This window comes from Bacillus rossius, chromosome 1, assembly GCF_032445375.1.
Source record: "Bacillus rossius redtenbacheri isolate Brsri chromosome 1, Brsri_v3, whole genome shotgun sequence".
In the NCBI taxonomy this organism is placed as follows: domain Eukaryota; kingdom Metazoa; phylum Arthropoda; class Insecta; order Phasmatodea; family Bacillidae; genus Bacillus; species Bacillus rossius.
In genome coordinates this window covers 363,017,740-363,042,484 of record NC_086330.1, presented here as the reverse complement: position 1 = coordinate 363,042,484, position 24,745 = coordinate 363,017,740, and the positions used below count along the sequence as shown (strand labels likewise).

The 24,745-nt window shown below is 36.3% G+C and overlaps 1 protein-coding gene across 1 annotated transcript in view; it reads left to right on the top strand.

Annotated features, from left to right (window-relative positions):
• The first annotated feature begins 8,582 nt into the window (after positions 1-8,582).
• Positions 8,583-24,745, top strand: part of LOC134528332 (uncharacterized) — a 38,460-nt gene continuing 22,297 nt past the window's right edge. The window contains exons 1-4 of the mRNA XM_063361868.1: positions 8,583-8,704; positions 17,730-17,908; positions 22,014-22,172; positions 24,422-24,509. Of these exons, the coding sequence (XP_063217938.1) occupies positions 17,738-17,908; positions 22,014-22,172; positions 24,422-24,509 (418 nt within the window). The 5' untranslated portion in view covers positions 8,583-8,704; positions 17,730-17,737. The remainder of the gene's footprint in view (positions 8,705-17,729; positions 17,909-22,013; positions 22,173-24,421; positions 24,510-24,745) is intronic.

The following is a 24,745-nucleotide window of genomic DNA, read 5'->3' as shown; positions in this document are numbered from 1 at the left end:
CCTTAATTAATTATAGTGTTGTGTTAATGTAGATATTACCTCCCTGTTTTTTTATGTGTGACTAGCCACTAGAGCAGTCAGCAAGTAACGAACAGTCTCTGGTGTGACCTTTAATATTTAAACTTAATTTATGTAATTTTACTAACTCTAATTATTAAAGAGTATCTGTAAATCAGATTAGTTATTAATAATTAATGTGTAAATACAGAGCTGCTCCCAGCTTCTTGTTATTAAAATAATTTCCGAATAACGGAACTTTAGAAACTTTGGCGTGAGAGAACGCTGAGACCTTTCCTCGTGCCAAGGGCAAATGCCATTACCGAGCGACTCGCAGATCCAGGGCGGACGTGCGTTCCACGGGGAGTCACCACCCTTTGTCTTCACTGAAATTCACTACTGGTAACTATAGTCATTTAAACCTGCCGTCGTCCGGGGTCTCGGGCTCGAGTCCCGGTGTGGCTCCTAGTGGGGAAAGGCGGCTCTTGATACGTATTGTCCGGGTGGGCGCCAGACTAGCTCGGCTCTAGTCGTGAATTTGGGGTCGTGGATGTATGTGCCCCTGCGTGGCCCACTAGGGCCGGCGGCGGTGTTGCGTGAGATGATGTTTAAATAAGAGACGTGGAGTTGAGGTGGCGGTGTCGTACCTTTTATTCATAGGAGCGAGTCGTACACAATACAACACTCTACAGAGGTCCCCGGGGGGGGGGGGGTTTACTCGTTATTCCGTATCGCCGTATTGTTTGTGTTCCGTGTTACGTGGGCCTCGGACGCTGTTACGTCTCATACGTCTCACTGGGTACGCGGGTAACGTAATTTCGTAACACAAAGGCGGGACACAAAAGTACACTGAATTAAGGGGGCGCACACAAGTTACGTGGCACTCGTTACTCGGGTAACGTAAGTTAGTAATACAAAATACGGGACACAAAAATACACTGAATTAAGGGGGCGCGCACAAGTTACGTGGCACTCGTTACTCGGGTAACGTAAGTTAGTAATACAAAATCCGGGAAACAAAATACACTGAATTAAGGGGTGGACGGTTGGAGACGGCCAATCCCGTATACGAATGTCTCTGCGCGGGTGTTGTGCCCACTGTGGTGAAACACGCACCGCAATTAAGTTTGTCCAAGCTCCCTTGCGGGTTTGTGGTCAGCGCCGTGCGCGTGACCTTAAGTAAAGTTCTGTGAGTTGCGGGAGGCGGCCCGTGCCGTATACTGAAGATCAACCCCGCTGACCAAGTGTGGTGCGGGGTGTCTTTAAACTGATGCGGTCAGACTAGGTCCTGGACCGAAAAGGGGGACCGGGTACTCACGGAGAGGTTAAGTAAAAAAAAAAGGGGTTCTGTTAATTAGTGACTATATTTACCGGACGTTACTTTCGATGAAGACAAAGGCTGTTGCCCCTCCGTGGGACGTAGGTCCGCCCCGGTCCGTGAGCTGTGTTGAACTGCCGAACTGGCATGGCGTCCGAGGGAGGCTCGGCCTCTCTTGCGCCAGGTTTGACCTCATTACGCTAGACTCTAAATGGGTGTGTCTGGAAGAGACTTTATTGTCGCTAAAATCCTAATTTAATGTTCCAGGAGGAATGGGTACGGTTCTTCTCTTGTCTACTCAGGTTTTCGCGGGTTTGCCTTTAATCGCTGTTCGGCTCGCCTGACTCGGGTGGGTCATGGCCAGGGGTGTGTTCCGTTAGCGGGAGCGTATACTGGCGGGTGCAGGTCAGGCTCTGGGGGGGTCGTCGGCCGGACGACGTCAAACCAAATATTTTTTCGTTGCATAAACTCCCCATGCGTCCCCGGTCATTTTACGGTGTAGGGCCTAACCCAGCCGCTTAATTATAAACTCCACGCACTAGACATTACATGGGGCGGTTCACCATATGGCACGGGCCGACTCCCGCTACAAGTGAATTTTTGTTAAACGTCGAGTGCACAGGCACCGACGACAGCTACACATAGAACTTGCATCTAATTTAACTGCAGACCGCGGTCCACACAGGTGGACCCGGGTGCCACCACACTAGCAATTTTCGGGATTGGCCGTCTCCAATCAACCTCCCCCTTAACCTCGACTGGCATGAGGGCTTAAATTAGTGACAGTGCATCAGAGCACTCAGTATTAATTCAATGTAATTTCGTAGAGTAATTCAATTTACGTCGTGTAAGTGTAAATTGTAATTGTAACTGTCCGAGCCGATTAAACGTCCACTCCGCACACTCCGTGCGCGACGTGTCACCGACAGTATAAAGTGCGAATTCGTGTATGTTATTGTGTTGAGTCTCCCTACCCCAGCTAGGAATTAGTGTGTTATGCTGCACAGTGCCTGTGACGTGTTAACAGCCAGGGATCCCTCCAACCGCAAACTTCGCCGACTGTCCTAGCGGGCCACGCAGGGGCAACGCACCCACAGAACCTAAATTTGGTTAGACACAGAGCTAGCCTGGTGCCCTCCCGGAACACATTTCACTATGAGCCAGTTTTCCCGCAAGGATACACATCCGGTCTCGAAAACAAGAACCTGGACGATGGCAGTATACATCACTGAGATTTTCATGCCAGTATCTTAATTACTAATTAACCGAAACCTTCGGTACTTAATTCACAATGAATAACTGGACCAGTTTGCGATGCAAGGCGCAACCATCCCGCCTTAACTTCTCATTCGCAGTGCGATCGCGCTGTGGAGTTTTAAAACAAATTCAGGGCCGACTGATTCAGATCGCAATCTCTCTATAGCGGGACTGCCACCAGAGGACGTAGACGAGTAATAGGATTTGCAACTGGTGTTAACAGTGTTTTCAGTGTAATTTGTAGCATACCTACCGATTCAGGCTTAGTATCTGTCCCTCGGCACGTGTGAATAAACCACACCCGCCAAAAAGTTTGTTTAATTCAGTAGTAGATCACCCAACCTACTTAGGGCCGGTTTTATGACCTCCGGCTAAAGTTCCGGCTAAAATTTAACCGCAGGCTAGCTCTTATTTCAGTTTTATGACTCCCTGTTAACGTCTACCTTGCAGTTAAAGTTCCGGCTAACCTAGCTGGTGGATGAACCGGCCGCTAGCTGCTTAACCGGAGGCTAAGCAACAGAAAATAAAATGGCGATGTATCAGGCGAGGTTAGTTGTTGTTAGTGATGATGACTATTTGAGGAATTCTATTGAATATTTGCAGGATACGATGGAATAATTTATTACTAAATGTAAAATGCTTCGCATTCTTCAAAGTTTTATTAAAAATTACATGGCATGAAAGTGTAGTCACGCTTTTCTATTCTCGCCGAGTCGTGTATTATTATTTGACTTTAATTGATCACGAAGTACATAAACGTATGCTATGTATATAAACTTAAATGTTCCTGCTTAAGAATATGTGTAAATAAGTGAATTTTAAAATTGCAAAACGAGGGTTATTATTACCGGTAGGTACCTATTAAATGCGTGTTTTCGTGGAAGTTGTATCTGTGAATTTTTATTCGTAATACAGTGGACATATGCCGGGAATGAAATGCACTTCATACGACTTCAGACGTGGTTATAATTCAATGAATACAATTGAATGTGAAAATAAATGTTACCCAATTATCCCTTCCCTATCTTACAAACCATTAGGTACTTATTATCTACCTGCCACGCAAGTGCAAAACGAAAACAGCACTGGAATTATTCTGTTTACCGTATCCAAGTTTATCCCTTGATCCTATCGGCATGACCCTTTATATGTTGGTCTTGTTTTACATTACACTTGCTTTTTTTTTTATTTAGAATGTTGAAAAATCCTGTACACAACACAAAATACCTAACATATCACGATGCAAACAAATTATGTCAGGTCTTGTAAAAATATATTTCTTTCGTATACATTTTACAATCATAATTATTTCCCCAGTGAATATATCTAGGATCTCTCGACCTACTAAATTAAAACAGCAAGCATCCTATACCACAAACTAATTCCATCAGGATCGGATTAATTTGGATACGTGATGCGAAACTATTAGTACAAAAATGAAACCTACACCAGTGAAATGAAAATCGACAAGTATTTTCCCGAAACGGGGTCTATATTATTTGATTATGAAATAAATTTATGAAAGAAATAAGATTTCTCTAGCAAAAATGTCATCCCTATTTATTTGTTGGTATAGAATTACTTCGTTAGTTTTGGCTTAATATATAACCTAACAAAATCATGAGTTTCAATACAAGAGTAAAGTTGAAAACACACGGTTTTGAATCGTAAATTGTAATTTTATGGTTTAATACAAAGCAGGTTTGACGTCAAAGTAGTTTTTGGTTAATTTAATTATATCTGTTGCAAGATAAAGTCCGCGGCATATTTCTTTACTGCAGCTGTAAACATTCCAAATCACAATACAAACAAACAGCTGACTAACATTCTACCAGAAAAAATAACTGTCTTGCAACAAAAGTTACCAAATTCTGTTTTATTTCATTACCAACACACCCATTATTACACCACACGCTTCGTCAGGTTCCGGTTAGCCAACCGCAGGCTAAGTATGGGTCATAATACACCCCTCGTTCATTAACCGGAGGCTAGCCCTACCTGGAGGCTAGCTAACCTGAGGATTTAGCCGGAGGTCATAATATCGGCCCTTAGTAATTTACTACCTATGCAGAGAAAGGAGCGCTCAAGGATGTCCTTAGTTAGTAGTATCTTCACCAACAGATGCAGTCACCGAGCTTAGTGAGCCACACTGGGGCCAGCGACCCACATCAAACCTTGGATTAGACTTCCGGGCTAACCTGGCGCACTCCTGGACCACACTCATATTTTAATTTTTATTAATTACTTCCGCATAATTACTTTTAACCCAGTTCTTAGTCACAGGACCTCCGGACAAAGGAAACAGAAAATATATAATGCCGTCCTTCTTGCTGGTTAAAGTTTTAAAGCAACATCTTTTGACGCCGTCCCCGCTACCTCTGACTATTTAGACGTGATTTTTGCTTGGGTTCGTGATCTCAGGGAAGATTCGGCCTTGTGGCTAGAGGTAGGGGTTAACGCAGTAGGGCCCCCCGAGCTGTTATGGCCACTCGGGACGCCTGAATAATAACACAAAGTTCCTAAAAGATATTTGGTGAATTTAATACAGCACAGCCCAATACATGGTGCTGCCCGTTCTGGCCGTAACGGTTTGCCCGACGCGACTAGTCACACGCGCAGCCCACTTCCTCAGTGGCGGCTCACGTTTTTAATGCGCGTGAGGGGCGAACTTGTACACGTGACGCGATAGTTACACAATACACATTAATATGACGAATGATCTCTTGACGAACAATACACTTCACTACTATCTAACATTTAACAAACTGGGCTAGTGGTACGTAGGCCCGTGTCTCCGGCGACTCTACGTGACCCCTAGATGTGTCCCAGGGACTGAATCGTTATTATGTTCGACGGCACGTGTCGCCTGCTGGCTGCCCCGTGCGGGCTAAAACTAAGTAGCCTGTAGGCTAAGTTGGGGCGTGAAGCGCCGACGTAAATCCTCACAAACTTCCCACAGTACTTAAGTATAACGTAGAACACTCATCTCGGAGCACTGATTTAATTAAGTTAAATACCCCATGGCAGATTGAGGCCGACCACGGAACTGTACGCAAAAGTTTAAGAAAATATTACACTATTAAAAACTACATGTCGGTGAAAGCAAGGGTTGATGGTTCCGCGTTGCGCGGAGGCTGCCGGCCTCTCGAGCTCCCGGAAGGACACTGCCGGTGTCGCCACGCGCAACCCCCCTCCCCCGCCAGCCCTCCCGCGGAAACGTGTGAATTTCGCGGGAAACTGAACCGGCAAGGTTCGGGACAAATCGCACAGTGAGACATAATTTTGACAGGACTGAATTATTAATTAATGAAACATAATGTTTAATAAAAACCTGTGGAAAAATATAATTAAAATAATTTGTTGTAGTGCGGCGGAAGAATATGCCACACCCGGCCGGATCCTTCCGCCGGTGTAGCACTCGTTGCCCGGCGTTCGCCTCGTCGCACGAACTACACTTTGTTGCGCGCACGAGCACGTTCGCTGCACACGCCTTTGCGAGACGTTGATGAGGCATAGCGGTCTATGCGACATAGAGGAGCATTGGCGGTCGGCGTCACTTTAAACACAACACTGGCTGCAGCCGGCCGACAGTTCACAGGGCACATTCCAACATCGGTGGACGTTAATGGGACCCGAGCTTAGAGCAGTACCACTTCAGTATGAATTAGTATTTAGGTCATCAAGTACAATCACTTCCATAAAAATCATTTATATAAAACGGTTTCCTTCTTACAAAATCATATGTTTTAAATTTTCTGCAAACATTGCGGAGACCATCAGCATTGACATTATGTAAAATGTCATAAAGTAATTAATTTACAATACATATTTGTTGTGAACAGAACATTTTTAACCCAGGATGGCATCTATTGTGTTTTATCTTCTAGCTTCTTACTAAAGTGAAATCTAATATCGAAAACTATAGGCCAATTTCGTTATTGACTACATTTTCTAAGATCCTTGAAAAAGTCATCTATAGGAGATTACTTGATCACTTAGACCAATATCAAATATTAACATCATCACAGTTTGGCTTTAGGAAGAAAAAAAAAATCTATCGATGAAGCTATATTCAACCTTGTAAATAGTATCCAAACAGCATTAGATAATAAACTTCATGTAGTTAGTATATTTTGTGACCTAGCAAAAGCCTTTAACTGTGTCAATCATAGTATATTGATTAAAAAATTGGATTTTTATGGTATTGTTGGTCAGCTTCAAAAACTTCTAATCTCATATTTATACTACAGACAACAAAGTGTAATGTTAGTGGATACCTGTTCCAATAAAAAGTTTGTCTCTCGCTCAGGTTGTATAGAGCATGGTGTGCCTCAAGGATCGGTATTAGGTCCCTTGCTCTTTCTTTTTTATGTTAATGACTTACCACATATGCTTGATGTAAGAGCTACTGCTATTCTGTTTGCAGATGATACTAGTATCATAATACAAAATCTGTCTCGCACCCAGTTAATTGAGGAATCTGAAAATGTACTCAAACTAATGATTTCTTGGTTTAAGTCTAATAAATTAACTTTAAATTTTGATAAAACAAATTTTGTTAACTTCATAACAAGAAACCAAATGTATGAAGATATTAATATTTCTTGTTTAAATAAAAATCTACATCAGTCTCATTATGCGAAATTTCTGGGATTAATAATTGATGAAAAAATAAATTGGAAAAAGAACATAGAGGTATTATGTAATAAACTAACATCTGCATGTTTTGCTCTTCGCTGTATGGTTGGGAAAGTTGATGTTGAGGTTATGAAATTAATGTACTTCGGGTATTTTCACTCACTAATGCAATATGGTATAATTTCATGGGGAAATAGCTCGGAAGCTATTAAAGTCTTTATAATACAAAAAAAAGCCATAAGGATTATTTGTAATAGCAAGCAAAGAGATTCATGCAAACCACTTTTTAATAAACTATGTATTCTCCCATTGCCAAGTCAATATATCGTTTCAGTTTTAGTGTTTTTAGATAAAAATCTGAATATTTTTAAGCCAAATTCAGCAATACATCCATACGAAACTAAAAAATGTGATGACTTGCATATAACTCGGGCAAGAACTACTTTACAGCAGAAAGGCATATATAATACTGCTTTGAAGTTATTTAATAATCTTCCATTAACTTTAAAACAACTATGTAAAAGTAAAAGTAAAAATTTTAAATATAAATTAAAAGAATATCTCATCTCAAAAACATTTTATTCTGTTGATGAATTTTTAAATTGTATTGATAATCATAACTTGTGTGTTAACATCTGAATTGTGTGTATATATATATATATATATATATATATATATATATATATATATATATATATATATATATATATATATAATAGTTATGTTATGTGTATATTTGTGTGTTTATGTATAAAATATCTTTGTGTACGGACACCTTAATATTATATGTGTACAATACATGTATGCTATACCCCTTTAATTGTGATATGTGTATATAATCATGATATTGTTTATAACTTTTATCTTACTATGTTATGGATTTATTTTTTATTTTGTATTGTATATACTGACATGTTCTACACCATTGAGCAATCGCTCATTCATGGTCGACGGAACGTAACTATAAATAAATAAATAAATAAATAAATATTTCAGTCTTTACTATTACAGTTATTTTTTTACAATAATTCCTACTTATAGGAACTGTCATTCTAATAAGTAAATTTGCTACCAATTAAAATAAATAAATTATTTTTTAAAATTAAAGTTACAAATATATTTGCAATAACCCATCAATTTACAGTATTTTTATAAGTACAAAAGGCAGTAATTCGTTTTAGGAATTAATTTTTTACACAATAAATTTCCTTTTCATTCATTCTACCATTATATTATTGTATTTTTTAACTTTTTAAAGTAAAAATTGATTTTGTTGTGTTTGAAGTATTTTATTTTTATGTTACATCTTTATTGGAAATACTGGCTACATACAGATTTATTAAAGGCACAAATTTTTTTGTGTGTTTTAAAAGAGGGCGTTCGTGTAGTCTTGTTTTATGCTGAGCTTGCAAATGGCGGTCATGTGTGTTGCGATTGTTGGTGTTTATTATTGCACTGAAATATAATAATAATAATTTAGGTTATTATTATAAGGTAAAACAGAATGGTTGTTTCGTAAAACTAAGATTTTATTTTGTTGTAACTTCTCCAAAACTACTACAGCTGCTGTTGTTTTTATGCAAAGCAAACGTTTGTTTAGTATTCTACAATAGTTTAGGGTAACAGGAAAGTAATGAAAGAAGCATTCAGTTTGTTATATAAACTGATTTAACCAAATTTTAGTTGTTATTTACAATAATATAAGCATAGTGGGTTTTTTAAATTGTGATAGTAAGGTGTGTGGTACGTGGTTGTTACATGTTATTGCAAATGGCGTGAGACCTAAACATGTACGATAGGCCTACATGGCCATTTTATCCAAAAGTGTTTCTTTTCAAAAGTTATATAAGCGGAATCTGAGTTAAAAGTTAATTAGGAATACTTCTCAGTTCCGGTAGGGTAGACTTATTTTATGGTCGCAAGGTTTGCAAATAGGCGTATAGACGTATTTTTAAAATTATAAATCGTTTTGGAAGTCTGCCACGCATTAAGATGCAATGCATTGTTATTTGAGGTAAAGGTGGTCAGTCAAATATTTTTTAGGTATTCTAATTCTGCCCAATGAGAAAATCTTGGGATGCTTGTAATAGATTAGCTGTTCATTCACAATTGGCTTTCACCCTGTGGCAAGAATGCAATCCAACATTTTTACTCACTTCCTCCCCCCCCCCCCCCCCCTTTTTTTTAGATTTCTCTGCAGATCCCTACAGCTAACATTGAGAACAAAATGCCCCATTGTGGTGTATTGTATATCTGTTATGCGAAAACAGTCAAAATAGGTTCTATTCTTTAACCCTTGTACATTCTTATATAGGCCTACACTTTAACTTGTGTGAATAGTTGTTTAGTATGATAGCAACCAGTAGCCTATACAACGATTAGTACACCATCTAATATGATATTGATATAGGGATGGTTGCATTTTTCATTTTATAGTTCACTGTAACAATAAATGTAGGCCCAACAGGAATATAGTCATAACATCTTAAGTAAAGAAACACCGATGTAGGTCTAATGGTTTTCATGTGTATTCTTCAGCACATTTTTGGCATTGTCTCACTATATGTAAAGTTTAGATAATGTTTAAACTTGCATTGGAATTTGAAAGATAATTTATTGAATGCTTTTTCTTCAATTGTCTACAAAAATGTCAAATTGAAGGGATGTGAAAAATCATTAAAAATGTTGATTTGATACTAAGGTGCCACACTTTTGGAAGATGTATGCGGGTAGACTACTGTTTTTTATGCATCATAATTTTACTCATTAGATAATTTTTAATGTGTTAAAATAGTCTTATTTGAAACCTTGTAATTGAGTTAGGTCACGAAATGGTAAAATCTTGAGCTAAAAATGTTGAGGGCTCAGGTTTTAATCCTGGACCAACTGTACATGTATGGACCACTTAATACTTGATAGCAAATAGGTAATTATCATGGAGAAACCTAGGGTATAATATATAATGCCCCTGAAATAGAAACAACATACACAAATACAAAGTTGTTTTTGAACTGCAGAAACCTGCTTGGTCATAAAGCTACTTTTAGATGATTTAATGGTGTAGGTACCATTTTATTAAGTTATGGTTTTTTTGTCAGTAAAAGGTCTATGTATATATCTATCCTATCTGTCAAACTGTCTGCTGTACCCTACCCTTGTTAGCTGGTTATATTGTATTTAACTGTGTGGAATGATTACATTAGTAATCATTCTCCCATTTTTATCCTTGAGGCATTCCATATCAAATCAACCAATAAAGTAATTATTTTAAACCTTTGAGGTTTTCAAAATGCACCATATTTAGTGATTGTTTTCTACTCATCATTATGATCAAAAATACAAAGTTTAAATTTTTTTTTTGGCCTTTCGTTTTTGATCTATAAATTTTTGAAGAATTAAATGATGATAGTTTTTAGTAACATTTTGATATATTTAAAAGCATACAATTCTAAAACCATTTGTTCTAAAAAGCTCACATTTCTACCATTCTCTTTAGACTGATAAGGGCTTTAATTTTTTATATAACTTAGGTGTATCACCTAACTTTATATTTTTTCCAAAGAACCCATAAAAAGGTTTTTTTATAAATAACAAAAATTGTAATTTTTAATTTTGATGGAAAACAAGTTGTGTACAAAGTTTAATGATGGTATTCCAATGGTATCACATTAAAATGTTTTTTTTTATGAAAGTATATGCATGTTAAAATTCTGGTAGTTCATGACTTGTTATATCATTAAAAAAATGTAACTTTTTATTTAAACTTGTCTAAATAGGGTGATAATAGTTTCTTCTGTACATATAACAACTGGACCCAACAGGCATGCTTTACTATAGTTACCCATCCAAGAACATCATAGAAGTGATAACGTTGAAATTCTTTTGTCTTTAGTGACATGTTTCTTTCCTGTCTAAACTTGCAACCCTTAAGCACGTAACCCACTGAATCGGATCGGCCCCACCTTCTCGAAACCCACGGGAGCGACACAGTCGGACCGGACCAACCGTCAGTAACTATGGACAGCATTGCATTGTTTAATAACTTTTAATCCTTTTCTTTTTTCTGATGTTAGCCTGAAGTATTTTTTTGGAAAATACATGGCAAACAATTTTTAAGTTGTGTGTAGCATGTGCAACAATATAGTTTTGAGAAAACAGATAAAATTGTTTTTCTATGAATAAAAATAACAAAATATCAAAAATTCTTTCGCGAGCACTATCGACAGTCTAAGACATAATATTTCAGTACAACAATGCAGTAAACATGTTTCTGCAATAATAATGTAACGTATTGTCACGGTACAATAACACGAACTAACTTGGCATTGTACAAATCTAAGCTACATTGGATGCTCTAACAATTATAATATTACTACTACTACATTTAATGATTATAGTAGTAGTAGTAATAATAATAATAACATAACCAAAAGAAGTAGCTACTTAATTGTACACCTCTCAAATTTTTCGCTTATTTCTTTCCACGCATTCTCTCGCCTAGACGCATCATGAAAATACACATGTGACGTATCGTATAGCATACGGTACTCCCTCACTGCTTCAATTAATAGTTCCACGTTCATTTCCATTACCATTTCTAAGCACTACTTTTACCAGTCGGGCCGGCCGGCGGAACGGAAATTATTCTTTGCCGACGATTCTAGATGGTGCCGAGCCGGGACAATGCTGTGGGTTACCTCGCATACAAATGCATGCATACTTATTTTTCTGTTCCGGTCGGTGCCGCGCCATGCCGAGCCGGGCCGATCCGATTCAGTGGGTTTCATGCTTTAGTCATCTTCCTCCTATTAGGGCTCTTCAATCATTGTGTTGTGAGTTGTCTCTTGAGTGAACAAGTGCTCTGCTGTACAAATTCATGAGATACAAATAGATAAACCGTGGGGTAAATATTGTTGCAATCCTTTAAATTAAGACAGGCATTGGGTACCTAACTAAAAACCTAAGGAATGTCACACCATGGATGACAAAGCTGAATAATATTATTGAAGATGGAATGAAAATTTGTACTTCTTGCCGCTTAGAGTTAAGTAAGAAACAATCAAACTTAAGTTTTGAAAGTGATACAAATATTCATCATGCACCATTGGCTGAAAAATGTAAATACAAAACCAGGCTGCAGCAAAGATGATCCTGAGTATAAGGATATAGAATCAGGTATAGATTTTTTAAATGCCTTATTGGTGTCAATAGGAGAATTGCCTGTTGTTAAAATGTAAATCAAATAAGAAATACTGCAAAGAAAAACTTAACAAAATTAAATTAAGATTTAATTAAACTTTTTTCCAAGCTGGCAACATAGAAGAGGATAACAAGAATTCATCAGACAACTTGCAGACAGAAATTCTTAATCAGCTATGGTGGTTTAAATTAGTTTGGTCTGTATATAACTACAGTAGTCCTATTCTCTTTATTGTATATTAACATTTTTTTTTCCTTCACTTGCAAAATTTGATAGTTTTTGTTTCATTCCTGAAAATTATCCATAACTTCGATCTAAAGGATTCAATAATACCAGAAGCTACTCACGATCATACTTACACTTTTCAATAGACTATTTAAGGTCAGTCTCACATGGCATGATGTTTGTCATTTTCTTGTCATTGCTATAGTGAAGAACTTTTCCTGTGAATTTATTATTAAAGGAATTTTCCTGTAAATGTATCATTATAAATCTCTTGCATCTTGTATTTCATCTCAAATTTTCTCAACAAATATTTAATTTTTATCTGTAAAAAGTTGCTTAAGTGTTCATAACTATGATCACTTAACTGACCTTTTATAGCATGAAAATAAATTGTAGTAAATATCTGGTGAGAAAACTTGTAACCTAACAACAAATGCAAGATAGCTATTGTCATCAATCTACAGGAAGATCCCTTATTTAATAGTAATTAAGTACAAGTGAATTAAATATCAACCTCTGCTGCATGTGAGACCTAGTCTTAAAAATATGATATTGAGCAGGAAAGTGCTAAAGGCCCTGTCACACTGTCAAATATTTGTCTCCCGTTGATTTAAGTAAAAGAAACATAATTTAATTTTCACGCACAAAATGTTTTGGCTTACAATATCCATATAAACATTATTTAAATTAATTAACTTTTATAACCTCTTTAATCACCCATGTGCTCTTTGCCAAGAACCGTTGTGACTGAAACTGAATACATTTCGGTTTTCGTAAGGCACGATTTTGATTGGCTGATTGCATCCAACATATTTTAGAACCTACCCTATATGCAGGGCCGGTGCAAGGTAAATTGGCGCCCTAGGTGAAAAACCCCAAAAAAAATTTTCCTTGCCTCAAAATACATCACGTAAGCCTAAGAATTTGATTTTGTCAACAATCATATGTAAGCAGGCTTGTTTTTTTTTTTTTACCTTTTTACTTATTACAAATCATAAACAGGTCACCGTGGACTTTAAATAATTATTTATATCACTATAAACATTCCAAACTGTTACAAAAATCCATTTTCATCTAGTTTCAATAATTGTTAAACATATTATATCAGCTGTTACGTGTCGTGCTGCGCCGCCCCCAGCTACTTGGCGCCCTAGGCAGTTGCCTAGTTCGCCTATATGGACACTCCGGCCCTGCCTATATGTAAAATATCGGATGCAAACTCAAGTCATCCAACTTGTCAAACAAGCATGGCTGCGCTAGTGACATTATCGGTGACGTCATAACCCTCCAACTTTATTTGACACGTGTTGGAAGTGGAAATTTGACAGTGGCGGGGCCTTTAGCAGCCCACACACCGTAAGTCCGGCTCATGAGTCGGCTATGTCTGTGTTTAGGGTGTGAGTTGACAGGCTGGGTTTGTCAGGGTGTCTGCAAGGCTTGACTCGTGTGTATTGGAGGATTGGGGGCGGGGAGGGACCAGGCACTTCAGTCAACAGTCTCATCTCCTCACTTATCGCAGTTCTTGGTAAAGAAACCATAAAATGAGTCCAAGGATAAGTTTACTTCACAAACCAGTGACTGATATTGTTGCTCAGAAAATTGGCCTTTGCGTCTGATCTTTTTTTTTTTATTTTTTTTTTTTTTTGGTGACTTGGATCATTGTTAAGTGACATTTTCTTTGGTAGTAAAAACAAATGACAAAACACAATAACCGACAGTAGTTCCTGTGCATATCTTCATTCTGTTCTCCTCATTAGTTTGTTTAGTGCTCTATGAAGGGTTTAACAAGGAAAGGAAAAATCTGCAATCAAAATTTCAGTTCACACAAATCAACAAATACCAACAACAAACTTAAATTATAAGTTGAATTAATACTTGAGCTAGTTCGAATCCAAAAAAATTTTTGGCGTTAAAATATTTTTCTTTGAGAGACTTCTACGTTGCCTTGTAGGTTTCTAGAATTATTTTGAAGCCAAAACTTACTTTGAAAAACTAATTTCAGTTGTTATAGTTAATGAGTAACGTATGTTCGTATGGGGTGTGGTCAAAATTATCTTGAGTCAGGATCGCGAACCAAGTTCGCCAAAGCCAGACTAGCCTGTGTAAGGGGGCCTTTAGGGACTCCGCCTATCTGGGCACAAATACGGTGTGTAGAACTTCAGAATAAAACCACCCAATTTGAAAACTGCTCAAGATATTGGAGTGGTGTCTGTTTACGAAAAGCATTTAAGAATATACGCTGAGGGCAGATGAGCAAATTATTTTTTTACAGATTTCATTTTTTGAACTGTATTTTTATATAAGTGAAAATGGCTAAAACGTGTGTTTTCAGAATAATTTTAGGCATAAAACATCCAATACAGATTCTTGATGCACTCGGTGGACTTAACAATTACAACTTCATTTTCATTTCTCCGCTATATGATGTTATAGTTACCATTCAGGTCTCATAGTTGCTCTGTGCACAACAAGAAAACAGTTCACAGCATTGTGCTTAGAGGCGATACTGCTCTAGAAGCACCAACGAGCGTCACGCTTATCCTGCCTCACTAACACACATACACCCCTGACTGCATACTGCTCCCACTGCTTTAGCTTTCATTAGCAACACTTGTTCCCATATCGCCACGTTTGGCTGCAGTCCATTCAAAGGTGTAATTACAATGAAATCTAATTACAAAGGACCTCACTTTTGAGTATTCCTCTATTTTAATGTATGGTTTCACATAGTTGGTTTTTTGTCTTGTCTTGCCTAAAATTTTCTCAACATTTAATTTTTTAGGTGTTTTATTTAGGTATTAAAAATAAAATATAATAGCAGTAATGTTCATAATTGGTATCACTTGCTTGACCTTTTACAGCTTGAAAATAACATTAATGTCTTGTGAGAAATAAAATGCAAGACACTACTGTGATAAATTTACAGGAAAATCTTATTAGTAATGACAAGAAAATGAAATAACCAACTTTGTGTATGACTAAGCCTACAATTTATATTTTGAAGCATTTCAAAAAAAAACATATTTAACATAAAGTGCAGTAGACCCCTGTTGAGTGGAATTGATAGTTATAAATGGTGCAGTTATTTGGGAGTTTATAGGAAGTGACTGAATTTATAAAAAAGAAAATTAATTATAATGCCAGATTAACATTTTCTGTTGACTTATCTCGCCACACGGTGTGGTTAATTACATTATGTTCTGAAATTTTTATTTTTACATGTTAGCTCTTTCTCTTATTATTGTTAAATTTACATTGCTTTTTTTTATCTTTTTCTTTTATCTTTTTTGATTTGAGTGTTCTAGAGAAGAAAAGCTTTGCCATCTTATATTTTTCAATTTTAAATTTTCTGTAATTCATCAGTTTTTTGTAGTGATGAGGCATAAATCATATCTTTCCTATCTTAAATACTTAGTTACCTACAATCTGGAATAATTACTAACAGGTTTCATTCTGTGACCACGCGAAGGAAATAATTATTTCATGCGGGCAACTACGGCTGTCATAATGCTGTTGTAATTCCGCCAGTCCACAAATATTGACCTCCGCAAGTGCCCTAAGCTAGTTCCTATCCCTTGTCGAGCTAGCATGAAAGCTTTGTTGCTATCTTTTACAGAATTTTGGAAAATCCAATATGGCCCAGCCTAATACCTGTCATTGAGGCCAACCCTAATATTAAATATTAATACATTTGATAAAAATTGAGTTCTGTGAAAGAAGGCTTTTTTGTGCTTTGGGCCCATTTTTTCCCCCTTAATTGTTTTTATTTTATTTTCCATTAAGAAATATTAATACACAATAATGTTGTAATATAAAAATTAGGGTTCATATCTCATATATTGAGTTGGTTATTTCATTTTCTTGTCATTACTTATTTGAAGGAAGTTCTTGTGAATTTATTATGATAGATTTCTGAAATTGGGTTGAGTTACAAATTTTCTCAACATATATTTACTTAACTTTATTTTGAGCTAAAAAAGAGATCAGCTAAGTGATAATAATTATTATAAACACTTGCATGACTTTTATCAACATGAAATAACATTTCCTAGCTGTGTGTTCAGAAAATTTAAGATGAAACATAATATGCAGGAAAAATATTATAATGTAAAACAAAGTTAACTCACCAACAAAGTGTGAGGGGCAGAACCTTAAGATGTCAAAATAGTTTTTTGTTGCACAAATAGAACATTTGACTGGTTTATTAAAAAATTCAAGGGAAAAGCATCCATGGACCTATCTTCCTGAGACCTTCTCATTAGTGGTAAAGGTGTTGCACGTATTACTGATGTAGAAGTCCAGTTATAAAAACAGAGCAGCTAAAAGACGTCTAAAAATCAGTGTGCCGTACAAAAAATAGTGCTTATGTATATCTTTTAAATAATCAGGTTTATACTTTGTAAAGTACTTACAATAAATAAGAATCTCGAAACTTATTTAGCTTTTGACGTGACAACGCACAAAAAAGGATGGCATTGTCCCGTTACACTTTGTCCTGTTACACTCATTGTACGCTTGCACCGCATCTATCTCTCTTCCACTCGATTGGAACAACCATCGATTTGACTTTTTCGAGGCACATTAAACTTGAAACACTCCCATTCGTTTCCTACTTTTCCTATCACCGTCCTATCCTTAACAGAATAACACAGATTGGAAGAAGTTAAATAGCAAACATGTATAAAAGTTACAGTTAAAATAATCTGTTCTTTAAAGTATTAAACATATTTGAATTAATGAGTGCAATTAAAAGTAAATTTATCAATTAAATTGTAGATTTCATTTCACTCCTTCTTTGTATCCATATAAAATAGTGATAATTCAATAAAAATAATTCAATTTTATTCATAAAAGTATGCAATCATTTCATCAATGTTTTGTTATGACTTCACGTTAAACTATTGTCCGTAAACCGACTTTGTAAAATTGTAATTTTCAAATTACTTGGTGAATAGACTATCTCGTTATTGTATATAAGTGGTGTTAATCATTTTGCATGGTCTTGTGCCTGGTTGTAAACTAAATGGCATTTGTTTAACGCTGCTGAATGTGTATGGGTGATGGGTGTATGAGGGGATTTACCATGGCCCGCAGGCGGGGAGATGGGCGGGACGCGGTTCATGGTACAGTGGGAGGAGCACCCTTCGCACCTGGCCACGCGCCTGGGACAGCTGCTGGAGCACCAGACCCTGGTCGACGTCACGCTCATGTGCAACACGCACACATTGCGCGTGCACCGCGCCGTGCTGGCCGCCTGCAGCCCCTACTTTGAGGTGCGTCGCCACTGGGCACATCCCGGCGAATTCAACACGGTGTCTTCAGGGAGATCAAAAATGTGTTTTTTTTTGATGCCTTGAAACACACAGGAAATGAAAAAATATGTGTTTTAAAGGCATTAAAATTCCAGTGTTTATATGAAACAGGGAATCGAAAATGTTTTCTAATGCCTGGAAAACAAAAGGGAATATTAAACGTGTTCTTAGTGCCCTGAAAAACCTGGGCAGTTAAAAAATTAGCTTCAATGCCTGGTGAACACTGTGAAATAAAAAATGTGTTTTAATGCTTCTAATTTCCTATGTTTTAGAAGCATTAAAACACATTTCCTGTGTTTTCAAGGCATTAAGATTCCAGTGTTTATATGAAACAGGGAATCAAAAATGTTTTCTTAATGCCTGGAGAACAAAAAGGGAATTTTAAACGTGTTCTTAATGCCCTGAAAAACCTGGGCAGTTAAAAAATTAGTTTCAATGCCTGGTGAACACGGTGAATTGAAAAATGTGTTTTCTATGCTTCGAAAATCAGGAAATTGGAAAGGTTTTATTCAGTTCCTTGGAAAAACCACGGGTAAAATTGGAAAGGTGTTTTTAAATGCCTTCGAAAATGCCAGGAATTGGGGGGGGGGGGGGGGATTTATGCCTGGAAAACCTGGATTGAAAAGTTGTTTTCAATGTCAGGAAACCGCAGGGAATTTAAAAGTTCAGGTTTCCTGCAGACAGGAAAAATCAGACAGACTCAAAAGAATTTGAAAGGGGTCCTTCAAAATCTGGAATACACTAGAAAATAGACAGAATGTTAGTTGCCAACTGGATTCATGATTTTTAATTCTATCATTGTCTTTAAATGTCTTAAAAACCAGTCTGTGTTTAATTTTATTTGCAAATAAACCCATCAATATATCAACTGTGTATTGATTTAATGATTGAAACATTATAAAATATTGACTTTATTTACCTGGTCACAATAATTACTGTATTGTTTCAAAGTTTTATCACTTTAATTTACAAATTGGCAGTATTGGTTGCATAGCATTGTTTGGTTGGACTGGTAAATAATTATGTTCAGGGTGTCTACTGACCCTGGAAAACCTGGAAAAATCAGGGAATATTGTAATCAGGGAAAAATCAGGGAATTTTTTAAAAAATCAGGGAATTTTTGTTTGGTAGGTTGTAGTTGGCAATACTTTTTTGTTTATTGATCAGCTTGTATTGATGTAGCATCAAGTGTATCCCCTCCCATTTTTATTTTTGAATGGCAAATAACGAACAGTTCCCACGTCCATTTTCTTTTATTTACCATCGGATTCGGAAGTGGTGTTAAATCACGTGATACAAACTGGTTCAAGCTGGTCTGTTATCCTGCTGACGTACGTGCTGCAGCATGTGCTTCCTGCGTTCGGATTACACCGACAGGTGCATTTAAATTTATTTAATTATGGATTCCCCCAACGTAAACTGGGCATTTTTGTTAGCTTTGAAAATACATATCACAGACACTTTTGGTGAAGATTTGCCATCATTGCTAGAAATTGGTAGCTGTGGGCTTCATAAGGTCCATGGTGCTTTCAAAACTGGAATTTCTGCTACACAATGGGACGTTAGTTTTTTGAGGCACAGTTACTTTTTGTTTAAGCATGTACCTGCAAGGAGGGCAGATTACATTAGATTAACTAGATCAGAGCTTTTTCCCAAGAAATTTTGTGCAATCAGATGGTTAGAAAATACTGCAGTTGCTGAGCGTGCCATGAAAATGTTACCCCACCTAAAGAAATTTGTTAGTGAAGTTTCTATTTCATCTGTCTTTCAATGTAGGTAGTGGAAAGTGCTCTTGAAGATAATCTTCTAGAAGTAAAATTTACATTCTTCCACTCTTTGGCATCAGAGCTGGAATTGTTGAAAAGTTGAGTCACTGCGAAATTGATGGGAGCTTCCTTTTACTAATGTTTTTTTTTGCAAAAGTAAGTGTGTGAAATATTTGTAGCAGCATGTTTTATTTGCCATCAATTGAGTCACTTTGGCCACGTCTAGAATAAGGTAATATTTTTACTAATTTAAGTAAGTTGATATACTTTGAAACCCATAAATGTATTGTTATGCAGTTTTTTTCAGTTTCGTGGAATGTCGTAATTGTGTTAAAGAAAACCTGGAAAAATTCAGTTTTAGACCTGGAAAACCTGGAAAAATCAGGGAATTTCATTTACTAGATCTGGTAGACACCCTGTATGTTTAATTTAACGTACTTTATTTCAAGAAATAATAGTGTTCAAGGTTCTGTGGCCACACAAAATATTAAAAAAAAAAAACACACACTTTTAGTTGTATTTTTTAGTTGAAAAAAATTGCCAAATTACAGCTTCTAAACTTACTTTTACTGTTGTATTATGTAAATCCTATACATATTCAAGGTTCAATAAAAAAAAGTTATGATAAGAATATATACATATAAAATTAGGTAATTAGGACATGTTTATTGTATAGTACCTGTTCGTCACTTGGTTGATGTTGTGTATAATTAATTTTTTTTATTTGCGTTATATTTCATACTTTTTGCAAAAACAAATTCTCTGCCCATCCTGCACCCCCTCTAACCAGATCCATCTTTGGTTCAGACACTGCAGTGGACCATCAGGTTGTCTCGGGGACTACTCTTGTTAACTCGCCTATTCTACTACCCATCACTATTCATCCATTCACATCTCGTCACCCGTCATTGTCTATAACGACCCCAAAATCTACGAGACATTAGGTCCTTATTCAGTCAGTTATCGCTTCTGTAATGACGTTAGTTCTAAGAGCTTGTGAAATTCTGTAATTGTAGGAGAGAAAGCATAGGTATTTACAGTGAGAACTCACTCTTTTAGCTAAAGAAGTTTCTTTTGGGTAGTATTTTCTGCTAGGTGATTTTTCACTTTCCCTATTAACATAAGGGATTTTAAAAGTTTTAATACTATCCCTGGTTAATAAGACAATTATCTTAAGCCTTGAAAAACTTATTAACAGAGTTTTAGTACATATATGTTAATTTCTTTTCTTGAAGTATATAACCATTGAGTGCCAATTTTTTTCACTACACTGTGGCAACATTTCTTTAGCTTGTTAAACTTTATATTTGTTCATTAAAAATTAGTGCGTAGCAAAGTTAAATAATTTTTTTTTAATCAAGCATATGGATTCTGTTCTTGAAACATCTTGGCAAAAATTTGAATATCTGAAGTTTATCCAACTTAATATATTTGTCAAAATAAAACATTTAAGTGTATAATATTTGTGTATAGTTTAATAAGTCAATGGAAAACTAGATACAGAAGTTTGAAAATTTTATTTTGTATCAATTAAATAAAAAATTTTATTGAGGATTTTTTATTGTCTTCCATGGATAAAGAAAAAACAGAAACCAAAAGTTATCATACTGGTTTCAACAGTTAGTTAGTTAGAAATTTTTTTACAATCTTGTATTGAAAATTTGCCTTTAATAGAGAAAAGATTTTCAAAGAGATTTTCAAAAGATTTTCAAAGACCATGACATTGACATTATTCCAGGTATAGTCATTCTGAAAATGAATTCAACTCTGAAGACCCACGACTTTCACTTGTAGTAGCCAGTGACTTTTCATTATACTAGGCTTTAATGATACCAAATATCGAAAATCAAACAATAGAATATTGTTGATGTTCTAGGAACTGTTGTAACCAAGAATGCGTCATTTTGTTCTTATGTCTCCCCCTTAATTAACAAAGCAATGAAAGTTGTGATTTAAATAATTTTTATGTACCATTTTTGGTTTTCACTGTATTTCATGGTTTCTCCATGACATGCATTGAAAACCAGCAGTGGCTAATGTCCATTAAAATTTGAAATTAATTTTTCCCATTGCATAAATCGTTCAAAGAACATATGTATTAATGTCCGGTATGTATCAGTCAATTTGGAAACTGAAACACACTTTTTTTTTATAGTTTCTGTATGGCATACAGTGAAAACCAGCAGTGGCCTATGTCCATAAAATTGTTAAATCGGTTTTCCCCGTTGCGAGAACTGTTCAGAGAACGGAATGACAGTGGTGTAAGCCGTTGTTTGGTGATGGTAACGCTCTGTGTGCAGACGATCCTTCAGCGGCAGCTGGGTCTGCACCCGCTCATCGTGCTGAAGGACATGCAGTTCTCGGTGCTCAAGTCCTTGATAGAGTTCATGTACTGCGGCGAGACGAGCGTCACGGAGGACAACCTCGGGGCCTTGCTGCAAGCGGCCAAGTTCTTCCAGGTGAGGGCGCCAGGGTCCAGGCGGTCGGGGAAACATTCAAAAGTCAGGGATTACAGAATTGTCAAAGGAGAACCAAGAAATGTGAGGAAAACTCTGAAGGGTCAGAAAAAATAACTTCTTAAGTTGTAAATTTTTATATGAAATACAGTTTTTGTGAAATATTTTAAAAATCTTAAGATACTACCCTTGGATGGTGATAAATAATTCAGGATGGCCACCAGACCGGGTAAAATTAGGAAACCTTGAATTAGCTGTGAATTATTTTGGTGCTAAAAATCAGTGGAAAACTCGGGAATTTTTTTTGAAGCCTTCAGGAATTATCTGTTTGTCTAGAAACTAGAAAAGAGCTTAGTTGAAAAAACTGCTTCTGGGGTCTACAACCTGTGTCATTTATACAATTTTTGAACACATTTCACAATTTAGTGGGAAAAAATACTCGCTGTGCCTACAGATTGAGTTACTTGTACCATTTTTTAATGCTGTGCACTGGTGAACCTAGGTAGCAAATGTGACGTGAGGTATGGTAGTTGTCTGGAATGTCCTGTTCAAAAGGGGGGAGGCGAAGCTTGCTCAATTTATTTACCTTTTTTTTTTTTTTTTCCCTCCACTGGGTCATTATTTGTTTATTAAAAACAATTCAAAAATACAGAAAAGAGGCATACATTCTTTAGCATAACTTAAAACTTAATTATAAAAGTATTTTTAAGTTAGCCTCAAACTTTGGAATAGGCAGGCCATTCGTTGCTGGCTTCAAATTCCTGATGGCGAAAATACGTTCTAATTTTCTAGTTTCAACATTTTTGGCACCCATTTATATATTTATTTCAATTCAATTGTAATTTTTTTTATAGTGTACAATTGAAACGTACATTACTTTATAACACAATATGTTTCGTTTGTGTGCTTAGTTTATTATGGAATTGGCCTTTAACGTAAAAATGGCCAGAAATCGTAACATTTCAACTGCAAAAAACAGTACCATCAATATATGAAAGGAACTGAGAGATACCATATTGTTTCAACTGTGTTTGTCCAACGTTGAAACAGTCAGTTTTGAGCGTTCGTTGGATTGTTTAAATAATTCACAAATGAAATGTACTCCTGGAAATAATTATAAGGAATTATCTGTGTGAGAAAGAAAACTAATTATTTGCTAAAACCGTTACAAAAGTTTTGATTATTACTGTAGGTAGGTTTTTGCTATTAGGAATATTAATGTAAACTTTGTTGATAGTTTTGAAATCTTTAATTGAAACTCTGATAAATGCTATTTTTGAAGGATTAAGAAAGATTAAATGTTTGTTAGTATTTATTTTCATGTAAGAAAATATACTGCTTTAATGCCCAGAAACAGGTATGAAACCATTTTTTTTTACTTTTTGTTGCCACTTTGGTTGGATTTATATCAGACAATTTTGATCCTAAATTATGTATATCTCAAAGAAAAAAATTTTGCCTTCAATGTTTGAATTTAAGAAAGTCTAAATTTGTGCGGTGCACAAAGCTAACGTTAAATGAAAATCGACATGTAGTTACCCGCCTGAAGCAGGGTCAACATGGGTGGAATGGGGCTGACACTCATAGGAGCCAGCTGCCTTACTCAAGGAACAGACAGTCATTCCGGCCAGCCTGGAGAATGCGTTGGGTATGGAGCAGCGACAGGGAATGAATTTGTTGGGGGAAGCTGGAGTACCCTAAGAAAACCTTCAGGCCACTGCAACATCCTTCACAATCCCCACATGCAAAAAAATCTGGGTTCGAACCCACCGGATATCGAACCCTGGATAGCCTTGGCAGTACTGCTAACTGTGAGATGTTTTTGTTAATTGTTACTGATTTAGATGTCCAGTTACGAAACTACTGTGTTTTGCGTATTTATTTATTTATTTATTTATTATGTCTCAAAATCAGTGTTTCTTGCGATTGATATTGCTCGTGTATCTTATAATGAATCGTGAAACTGATTTTAATTTTTAATTATTAAGAGGTTTACAACTTTTGTAATTTAAAAATTACGTAGGTATTTGGTGGATGAATTATATCGTTACTGTATAGAACTGGTGTTAATTATTTTGTAGAGCCTAGTATTTGGCCATAGCGTTAATTTAACCATGTTGAATTGCATGCATAAATGTAATTACCGATGGGTGTGCCTGGAAGTTTGCAACACTTCCTTGGTGGAAGGCGAGTATTCTAACCACTCAAACCACCATGCATTACTTTTAATTTCTTGAGTTTTTTCCCCGCAGGTGAAAGGTCTGTCGGCCATGACGAGAGAGGCCCTGGGCTTGCCGTCTAGCCCTCAGAAAACATCGACCGCAACCACTGCTGTAAATGGTGAGAACGTTTTTGATGCCCTGCTCACAAAAACTTTGTGCTAATATAAACCCAGTTGGTGTGTGTGTACTCAATTCAGGCTTTAAATGATGTTTATCACTAATTTGGGAATACAGCATTTTAAAACAAGATTCACATTTTATTTCTAATTTTAATATTTTAACAATTTTTCATTCATTTATTTATTTGTAGCTGACTTAGGCCTAGTATTTACCAGACTAAACCACAACTGCTTT